General features: G+C 54.0%; 1 protein-coding gene across 1 annotated transcript in view; it reads left to right on the top strand.

Moving 5' to 3' along the window:
- The first annotated feature begins 1,200 nt into the window (after window positions 1–1,200).
- hdac6 (histone deacetylase 6) overlaps window positions 1,201–10,641 on the top strand; it is a 58,966-nt gene continuing 49,525 nt past the window's right edge. The window contains exons 1-3 of the mRNA XM_070868999.1: window positions 1,201–1,399; window positions 5,025–5,158; window positions 10,285–10,353. Coding sequence (XP_070725100.1) covers window positions 1,250–1,399; window positions 5,025–5,158; window positions 10,285–10,353 — 353 coding nt within the window. The 5' untranslated portion in view covers window positions 1,201–1,249. The remainder of the gene's footprint in view (window positions 1,400–5,024; window positions 5,159–10,284; window positions 10,354–10,641) is intronic.

Here is a 10,641-nt window from a genome sequence, read left to right as displayed (position 1 = left end):
GACAGTAGGGGAGTAGGGCGGGGAAAAAACAGACTTGCATTTATATAGCGCCTTTCACGACCACCGGATGTCTCAAAGCGTTTTACAGCCAATGAAGCACTTTTGGAGTGTGGTCACTGTTGTTATGTGGGAAACGCCAATTTGCGCACAGCAAGCTCCCACACACAGCGATGTGATAATGACCCAGATCATCTGTTTTTAGGGATCTTAACTGGGGGATAAATATTGGCCCCAAGAACTCAGGTGGATCTTTTACGGCCACCTGAACGGGCAGACGGGGCCTCGGTTTAACGTCTCATCCGAAAGACGGCATCTCCGACAGTGCGGCGCTCCCTCAGTACTGCCCCTCCAACAGCGCAGTGCGGCGCTCCCTCAGTACCGCCCCTCCGACAGTGCGGCACTCTCTCAGTACTGCCCCTCCGACAGTGCGGTGCTCCCTCAGTACCGCCCCTCCGACAGCGCAGTGCGGCGCTCCCTCAGTACTGCCCCTCCGACAGCGCAGTGCGGCGCTCCCTCAGTACTGCCCCTCCGACAGCGCAGTGCGGCGCTCCCTCAGTACTGCCCCTCCGACAGCGCAGTGCGGCGCTCCCTCAGTTCTGCCCCTTTGACAGCGCAGTGCGGCGCTCCCTCAGTACTGCCCCTCCGGCAGTGCGGTGCTCCCTCAGTACCGCCCCTCCGACAGCGCAGTGCGGCGCTCCCTCAGTACTGCCCCTCCGGCAGTGCGGTGCTCCCTCAGTACCGCCCCTCCGACAGCGCAGTGCGGTGCTCCCTCAGTACTGCCCCTCCGACAGCGCAGTGCGGCACTCCCTCAGTACTGCCCCTCCGACAGTGTGGCACTCCTTCAGTACCACCCCTCCGACAGTGCGGTGCTCCCTCAGTACCGCCCCTCCGACAGCGCAGTGCGGTGCTCCCTCAGTACTGCCCCTCCGACAGCGCAGTGCGGCACTCCCTCAGTACTGCCCCTCCGACAGTGCGGCACTCCCTCAGTACTGCCCCTCCGACAGTGCGGCGCTCCCTCAGTACTGCCCCTCCGACAGTGCGGCACTCCCTCAGCACTGCACCGGGAGTGTTGGTCTAGATTTAAGAGCTAAGTCCCTGGAGTGGGACTTGAACCCTCAACCCTCTGACTCTGAGGCGAGTGTGTTGCCCACTGAGCCACAGCTGACACAGGAGGCAGGGATCCAACCGTGAGGTTAACGCCTATCCCTCTCGTTCCCCACCCTGTTTCAGGGCAGCGTACATCGCGAGCATGAAAGCCACCAAGGATCTGAAGCCGCGGGATCTGCACCGGAAGTCATCCGAATACAACTCCATCTACATCGCGCCCAGGTCCTACGACTGCGCCCTGCTGGCCGTGGGCTCTGTCTGCAACGTGGTGAAGGCTGTGCTCGACAGGCAGGTCAGCGGCTCGCTCTCTCGCCGTGCGCGGTCCTTGGGAGGGGGGTGGGGGGGGGGGGCGGGCGCGTGGCGTTAAACCAGTGAGGGCAATGAGCCAACAGAGAGGATTATGGGGAAATGCGGTTGACGTGAGTGTGTGACCCCTGACCTGGGTGTGTGTGGGGAAGTGTGTGACCTCTGACCTGGGTGGGGGGGTGACCTCTGACCTGTGTGTGTGTGCGTGACCCCTGACCTGGCCGGGTGACCCTTGACCTGGGGGGTGACCCCTGACCTGGGTGTGTGTGTGTGACCACTGATGGGGGGGGGGGGGGGGGGGTGGGGAAGTGTGTGACCTCTGACCTGGGAGGTGGGAGTGACCCCTGACCTGGGTGTGTATGTGAGTTTGTGACCCCTGACCTGGGTGTGTATGTGAGTTTGTGACCCCTGACCTGGGTGTGTATGTGAGTTTGTGACCCCTGACCTGGGTGTGTCTGTGAGTTTGTGACCCCTGACCTGGGTGTGTCTGTGAGTTTGTGACCCCTGACCTGGGTGTGTATGTGAGTTTGTGACCCCTGACCTGGGTGTGTATGTGAGTTTGTGACCCCTGACCTGGGTGTGTCTGTGAGTTTGTGACCCCTGACCTGGGTGTGTATGTGAGTTTGTGACCCCTGACCTGGGTGTGTATGTGAGTTTGTGACCCCTGACCTGGGTGTGCATGTGTGATCTCTGGGCGGGGGAGCGGGTGACCCCTGACCTGGGGGTATGTGTGTGACCCCTGACCTGGGGGTATGTGTGTGGCCTCTGACCTGTGTGTGTGACCCCTGACCTGGGTGTGAGTGCCCCCTCCCCACATGAAAAGCCCTGGGGAGGGGGTAGTTCCAGTTGCGATACCCTTCATGGTTCAATATCCTTTCCTGAGATACCAGGCGAGGGTTTGGATCCAGCTGGATTGAGTTTTTTGATGAGCTAACACAGAGGGTTGATGAAGGCAGTGTGGTGTACATGGATTTCCAAAAAGCGTTTGATAAAGTGCCACATAATAGGCTTGCAGCACAGTTGAAGCCCATGGAATAAAAGGGCCAGTGGCAACATGGATAAGTGACAGGAGACTAATGTAACGCCTCTGTTTAAAAAAAGGCAGGTAACTATAGGCCGGTTAGTTTAACATCTCCAGTGGAGAAAATGCTTGAAGCTATCATTAAGGAAGAAATAGCGGGACATCTAGATAGGAATAGTACAATCAAGCAGACGCAGCATGGATTCATGAAAGGGAAATCATGTTTAACTAATTTACTGGAATTCTTTGAGGATATAACGAGCATGGTGGATAGAGGTGTACCGATGGATGTGGTGTATTTAGATTTTCAAAAGGCATTCGATAAGGTGCCACACAAAAGGTTACTGCAGAAGATAGAGGTACGCGGAGTCAGAGGAAATGTATTAGCATGGATAGAGAATTGGCTGGCTAACAGAAAGCAGAGAGTCGGGATAAATGGGTCCTTTTCGGGTTGGAAATCGGTGGTTAGTGGTGTGCCACAGGGATCGGTGCTGAGACCACAACTGTTTACAATATACATAGATGACCTGGAAGAGGGGACAAAGTGCAGTGTAACAAAATTTGCAGATGACACAAAGATTAATGGGAAAGCGGGTTGTGTAGAGGACACAGAGAGGCTGCAAAGAGATTTGGATAGGTTAAGCGAATGGGCTAAGGTTTGGCAGATGGAATACAATGTCGGAAAATGTGAGGTCATCCACCTTGGGGAAAAAAAACAGTAAAAGGGAATATTATTTGAATGGGGAGAAATTACAACATGCTGCGGTGCAGAGGGACCTGGGGGTCCTTGTGCATGAAACTCTTTTTGGATCCTTCCCAAAAAGTTAGTTTGCAGGTGCAGCAGGTAATCAGGAAGGCGACTGGAATGTTGGCCTTCATTGCGAGAGGGATGGAGTACAAAAGCAGGGAGGTCCTGCTGCAACTGTACAGGGTATTGGTGAGGCCGCACCTGGAGTACTGCGTGCAGTTTTGGTCACCTTACTTAAGGAAGGATATACTGGCTTTGGAGGGGGTACAGAGACGATTCACTAGGCTGATTCCGGAGATGAGGGGGTTACCTTATGATGATAGATTGAGTAGACTGGGTCTTTACTCCTTGGAGTTCAGAAGGATGAGGGGTGATCTTATAGAAACATTTAAAATAATGAAGGGGATAGACAAGATAGAGGCAGAGAGGTTGTTTCCGCTGGTCGGGGAGACTAGAACTAGGGGGCACAGCCTCAAAATACGGGGGAGCCAATTTAAAACCGAGTTGAGAAGGAATTTCTTCTCCCAGAAGGTTGTGAATCTGTGGAATTCTCTGCCCAAGGAAGCAGTTGAGGCTAGCTCATTGAATGTATTCAAGTCACAGATAGATAGATTTTTAAGCAATAAGGGAATTAAGGGTTACGGGGAGCGGGCGGGTAAGTGGAGCTGAGTCCACGGCCAGATCAGCCATGATCTTGTTGAATGGCGGAGCAGGCTCGAGGGGCGAGATGGCCTACTCCTGTTCCTAATTCTTATGGGACAGAGAGTCGTGGTGAGCGGGTTGTTTCTCGGACTGGAGGAAGGGTTGACTGTGGTGTCCCCCAGGGCCACTGCTTTTCCGGATATATATCAACGGCTTGGCCTTGGGTGTACAGGGCACAATTTCAAACTTCTCAGACTACGCCAAAGTTGGAAGTAGGGTGAACAGTGAGGAGGCGAGGAGGTCAGAGACAGGCCGGTGGGGATGGGCAAACATGCGGCAGATGAAGTTTAACGCAGAAAAGTGCGAAGTGATCCATTTTGGCCGGAAGAATGAGGCGAGGAAATATAAACTGAAGGGTACCATCCTAAAGGGGGTGCATGACCAGAGAGACCTGGGGGTACGTGTGCACAAATCGCTGAAGGTGGCGGGGACAGGTTGAGAAAGCGGTTAAACAAGTTTACAGGATCCTGGGCTTCATAAACACAGGTTAGAGTACAAAAGGAAGGAGGTGATGGTGAACCTTTATACAACACTGGTTCGGCCCCAGCCGGAGTATTGTGTCCAATTCTGGGCCCCGCACTTGAGGGAGGATGTGGAGAGGGGGCAGAGGGAGGTTGACCACAATGGTCCCGGGGGAGGGGGGGAAGGAGGGCCCTCAGTGACGAGGAGAGACTGGAGAAGCCGGGGTTGTTCTCCTCGGAGCAGAGAAGGTTGAGAGGGAGATTTGACCGAGGTGTTCACAATCACGAGGGGCCTGGACAGAGACAGAGAGAGAGAGAGAGAGCAACTGTTCCCATTGGTGGAAGGGTCGGGAACCAGAGGACACGGATTTAAGGCGATTGGCAGAAAGGCGACAACGAGGGAAAACGTTTTTACGCAGCGAGTGGTTAGGATCTGGAATGCGCTGCCTGAGAGGACGGTGGAGGCAGACTCATTCGCGGCGTTCAAAATGGAGTTGGATCAGTAGCTGGAGGAGAATAATATTGCACGGGGAAAGGGCGGGGGAGTGGGACTGGCAGCAAGTCAGCGCGGGCTGGAGGGGCTGAATGGCGGCCTCCTGTGCTGTAACCGTTCTACGACTGACCAAAGGCAGCAGCCCGTCTCACTCTCTTTCTCCCCCCCCCCCTCCCCGCGGCCTAGGTGCGGAATGCGGTGGCCATTGTTCGGCCCCCGGGACACCACGCGGACAGAGACAAGGCGTGTGGATTCTGCTTGTTCAACAACGTAGCGCTGGCTGCTCGCTTCGCGCAGCAACAGGTTGGGCACAAGATGAGGTAAGAACGGGCCAGCCGTCACAAGCCCCCCCCCCCCACCTCCGGGAGAGACTCGCGAGCTTCTGCCTGAGATATTAATCATATTAGAAACATAGAAATGTCATCATCATCACGGCCAGTCCCTCGGAATCGAGGAAGACTTGCTTCCACTCTTAACACGAGGCCTCACGTGGCTGAACAGTCCAATACGGGAACCACAGTCCCTGTCACAGGTGGGACAGACAGTGGTTGAGGGAAGGGGAGGGTGGGACTGGTTTGCCGCACGCTCCTTCCGCTGCCTGCGCTTGGTTTCTGCACGCTCTCGGCGACGAGACTCTAGGTGCTCAGCGCCCTCCCGGATGCACTCCCTCCACTTAGGGCGGACTGGTCTTTGGGCCCAGGGACTCCCAGGTGTCGGTGGGGGATGTTGCACTTTATCAGGGAGGCTTTGAGGGTGGTCCCTTGTAACGTTTCCTCTGCCCACCTTTGGCTCGTTTGCCGTGAAGGAGTTCCGAGTGGAGCGCTTGCTTTGGGAGTCTCGTGTCGGGGGGGGCATGCGGACAATGTGACCCTGCCCAGCGGAGCTGGTCGAGTGTGGTCAGTGCTTCGATGCTGGGGATGTTGGGCCTGGTCGAGGACGCTAACGTTGGTGCGTCTGTCCTCCCAGGGGATTTGCAGGATCTTGCGGAGACATCGCTGGTGGTATTTCTCCCATATTGGACCATTTCCCATACCTCGGGAGCCTCCTATCAACGAGAACAGGCATTGATGATGAGATCCAACACCGCCTCCAGTGTGCCAGTGCAGGGGTATGGGGAGAAAGCGGGAATATGGTGTTGAGATAGAGAATCAGCCATGATCATATTAGAAACGTAGGAAGTAGGTGCAGGAGTAGGCCATTCGGCCCTTCGAGCCTGCACCACCATTCAATATGATCATAAGGAAGACCAGAACCAGGGGTCACAGTCCAAGGATATGGGGTAAGTCATTTAGGACCGAGATGAGGAGAAACTTCTTCACTCAGAGAATTGCGAACCTGTGGAATTCTCTACCACAGAAAGTTGTTGGGGCCCAGTTCGTTGGATATATTCAAAAGGGAGTTAGATGTGGCCCTTACGGCTAAAGGGATCAAGGGGTATGGAGAGAAAGCAGGAATGGGGTACTGAGGGAATGATCAGTCATGATCATATTGAATGGTGGTGCAGGCTCGAAGGGCCGAATGGGCTACTCCTGCACCTATTTTCTATGTTTCTAATATGATCATGGCTGATCCTCTATCCCAACACCATATTCCCGCTTTCTCCCCATACCCCTTGATGCCTTTTGTGTCTAGAAATCTATCTATCGCCCTCTTAAATATATTCAGTGACTTGGCCTCCACAGCCTTCTGTGGTAGAGAATTCCACAGGTTCACCTCCCTCGGAGTGAAAACATTTCTCCTCATCTCGCTCCTAAATTTCCTACCCCGTATCCTGAGACTGTGAGCCCTTGTTCTAGACTTCCCAGCCCAGGGAAACATCCTCCCCGCATCCAGTCTGTCCAACCCCGTCAGAATTTTATACCTTTCAATGAGATCCCCTCTCATTCTTCTAAACTCCAGTGAATACAGGCCCAGTCGACCCAATCTCTCCTCATACGGCAGTCCTGCCCTCCCAGGAATCAGTCTGGTGAACCTTCGCTGCACTCCCTCTATGGCAAGTATATCCTTCCTTAGGTAAGGAGACCCAAACTGTGCACAATACTCCAGGTGTGGTCTCACCAGGGCCCTGTACACCTGGAGTAAGACCTCCTTGCTCCTGTACTCAAACCCTCTCGCAATGAAGGCCAACATACCACTGGCCTTCCTAACTGCTTGCTGCACCGGCGTGTTTGCTTTGACCGGTGTACAAGGACACCCAGGTCCCTCTGTACATCGACACTTCCCAAGCCATCGCCATTTGCCTTTGATCTAAAGGCTTTACCCACTGCATTCTGTATCGAACGCATCCCTAGCCATGTATCACAGGTTGAATCTCCCTTATCTTGCACCCTCGGCACCTGGCCCGTGCCGGATAAGGGACTTTGCCGGATAAAAGGAGGTCGGTGACCCGACGCTCTGCCTGGAAGAGTGGTGGATGCAGAAACCCTCACCACTTTTAAGAGATGGTTGGATGGGCACTTGAAGTGCCGTAACCTGCAGGGTTACGGACCTAGAGCTGGTCATTGGGATTAGACTGGATGACCTCTTGGTGGCTGGGAGTCCCGGGGAGCGGCGTGGGGGTCCCGGGGAGCGGCGTGGGGGTCCCGGGGAGCGGCGTGGGGGTCCCGGGGAGCGGCGTGGGTGTCCCGGGGAGCGGCGTGGGGGTCCCGGGGAGCGGCGTGGGGGGTGTACCACTCCGGGGAGCAGTGCGATCTGGTGCAGGAGGGCGACAGCAGCGAAGAGTGACGTCACCAAGGTCCAGGTCGGTGATCGGAGCGCGGGCAGGTACAGCAGGAGCGGCCAGGTCGGGGGGCGAAGGAGCGGCGAGAGACTGTGGAGGGACGTGATCGGGGGGCCCAGGAGAGGCGAGGGCCCTGGGGGCAGCACGGGCCCAGCCCACACTGTGTGCGATATGTGCGCGCACTGGGCCCGTGCAGCAGAGCTGGTCTCCAGTCGTCCTGGTTAACCCTTGCCCCTGAACCCAGACCTCGCTCTGTCAAGCCCCGTGTGGTGGCTGGTGTACAACGGTCACCCCACGTTAAAACAATCCACCCACAGGCATCTCCCACCCTTCAGGATGAAGCTCGGGTCCTTCATTCGAAACGCAACCTTTTTTTCTGCGTGGAAGCAAGTCATCCTCGTTTCAAGGGACCGCCTATGATGATGATGAACGGTGAGTACTGCAGGGAAGGGAATACGGCCAGGGGGTGATCTCCTGGACTAGTGTCGATCGCCTGGATGGGTCGGAGAGGAATTTTCCCAGATTTCTTTCTCCCTAAATTGGCCTGGGTTTTGATCTGGTTTTTGCCTCTCCCAGGAGATCACGTGGCTCCGGTTGGGGTGGAGTGTAGAATGTTTCGGTATAAGGGGTGTCGCAGTTGTGTGGGGCGGACTGGTTGGGCTGGGTGCTCTTTGCCTTTCCGCCATTGTTCATGGGTTTATATGTAACCTTCAGGGCTGCTGACCAAGGGCCGGGCGGCTCTTTGTCGGCCGGCGCGGACACGATGGGCCGGAATGGCCTCCTCCTGCGCTGTAACTTTCTATGTTGCTATGAGTGTCGGCACGGCCCCAAAGGTGAGGGTGAGTCACATTCTGAGCACGCGCCCCCAGCCACCAGAATCATGCCGAACAAGGGAGTCCTGGATAAATGTGGTCCACACTGTATTACCCTAAAACTAAACCACTCGCAGGTGATGCAATTACTATCACTTATTCCCTTACACACGCACTTTACATCTCAGAAAACAAGTAATGCATCCTTTTCTACCACACTTCAAAGCCGTTCTGTTTACATAGAAACATAGAAAATAGGTGCAGGAGATATTACATTCAATTCAATTCCTTCGTCTAAATCATTGATATATATTGTAAATAGCTGGGGTCCCAGCACTGAACCCTGCGGCACCCCACTAGTCACTGCCTGCCGTTCTGAAAAGGACCCGTTTATCCCGACTCTCTGCTTCCTGTCTGCCAACCAGTTCTCTATCCACGTCAGCACATTACCCCCAATACCATGTGCTTTGATTTTGCACACCAATCTCTTGTGTGGGACCTTGTCAAATATCTTTTGAAAGTCCAAATACACCACATCCACTGGTTCTCCCTTGTCTACTCTACTAGTTGCATCCTCAAAAAATTCCAGAAGATTTGTCAAGCATGATTTCCCTTTCATAAATCCATGCTGACTTGGACCGATCCTGTCACTGCTTTCCAAATGCGCTGCTATTACATCTTTAATAATTGATTCCAACATTTTCCCCACTAGCGATGTCAGGCTAACCGGTCTATAATTACCCGTTTTCTCTCTCCCTCCTTTTTTTAAAAAGTGTGTTACATTAGCTGCACTCCATTCCATAGGAATTGATCCAGAGTTGATAGACTGTTGGAAAATGACCACCAATGCATCCACTATTTCTAGGGCTACTTCCTTAGGTACTCTGGGATGCAGACTATCAGGCCCTGGGGATTTACCGGCCTTCAATCCCATCAATTTCCCTAACACAATTTCCTGACTAATTAAACCCTTTGTCCTCGTCTGCTGAAATCTAAATTTGTCCATGTTGGAAAGCCTGTTACTCCAAGGTACAAAGAAGTTCACCTATTAAACCTTTAAGTTACACGCTGTCCAATAAGAAGCTCCCGAGGTATGGGAAATGGACCAGAGCCGCGCCGTGGATCTTGATGACTGGGGGGCAGTGCTGTGCGGCGAGGACAGGCTGGTGGAGGACCTTTGTCTTACGGATGTTTAGTGTAAGGCCCATGCTTTGGTACGCCTCAGTAAATACATTGACTATGTCCTGAAGTTCAGCCTCTGTATGTGCGCAGACGCAGGCGTCGTCCGCGTACTGTAGCTCGACGACAGAGGTTGGGGTGGTCTTGGACCTGGCCTGGAGACAAAGAAACATAAAAAATAGGTGCAGGAGTAGGCCATTCGGCCCTTCGAGCCTGCACCACCATTCAATATGATCATGGCTGATCATGCAACCTCAGTACCCCATTCCTGCTTTCTCTCCATACCCCTTGATCCCTTTAGCCGTAAGGGCCACATCTAACTCCCTTTTGAATATATTTAGTGAATTGGCCTCAACAACTTTCTGTGGTAGAGAATTCCACAGGTTCACAATTCTCTGAGTGAAGAAGTTTCTCCTCATCTCGGTCCTAAATGACTTACCCCTTATCCTTAGACTGTGACCCCAGGTTCTGGTCTTCCTTATGATCATATTGAATGGTGGTGCAGGCTCGAAGGGCCGAATGGCCTACTCCTGCACCTATTTCCTACGTTTCTATGTTTCTCGAGAGGCAATTAGGGATGGGCACTAAATGTCGGTCTTGCCAGCGGCGACCACATCTCGTGAATGAATTTATTGAGAAGTCGCCCATGCTGATGGTTTCTTCGCCATTATGGGTACAGCCCCACGTGTGCCTCGAGTCTGACCGTGCCTGTGTCTTTGTTCCCTCTCTTCGCCAGGGTGCTGATCCTCGACTGGGACATCCACCACGGAAACGGGACGCAGCTCATCTTCGAAGACGACCCGAGGTAAACTGTTGTACGTAAAAAAAAACGCGGCCCGCTGACCTCTCGTGCCATTGCTCATTGTGGCTGGTAGTGGGAGGGTGAGGACTTTCCTGGTCGAATAGCCACATCGGAAGTGGGGGGGGGGGGGGCGGCAGGGTGGAGATTGGTACTGATGGAGCTCTCTCACCTCCCCACGTGGGGAGTTGTTGATGGTGAAACGAAAGAGGAAAAAGTCTTGTTGATCTCCCGTGGCATTGCTCATCATCCACAGAAGGCACAGCCACCAATGGTGGATGCTCAAGAGGGCAG

Source organism: Pristiophorus japonicus, chromosome 32, assembly GCF_044704955.1.
Source record: "Pristiophorus japonicus isolate sPriJap1 chromosome 32, sPriJap1.hap1, whole genome shotgun sequence".
NCBI classification, from domain to species: domain Eukaryota; kingdom Metazoa; phylum Chordata; class Chondrichthyes; family Pristiophoridae; genus Pristiophorus; species Pristiophorus japonicus.
Note: the sequence above shows the minus strand (reverse complement) of the source record. Positions and strands in the feature narration are given on the sequence as shown.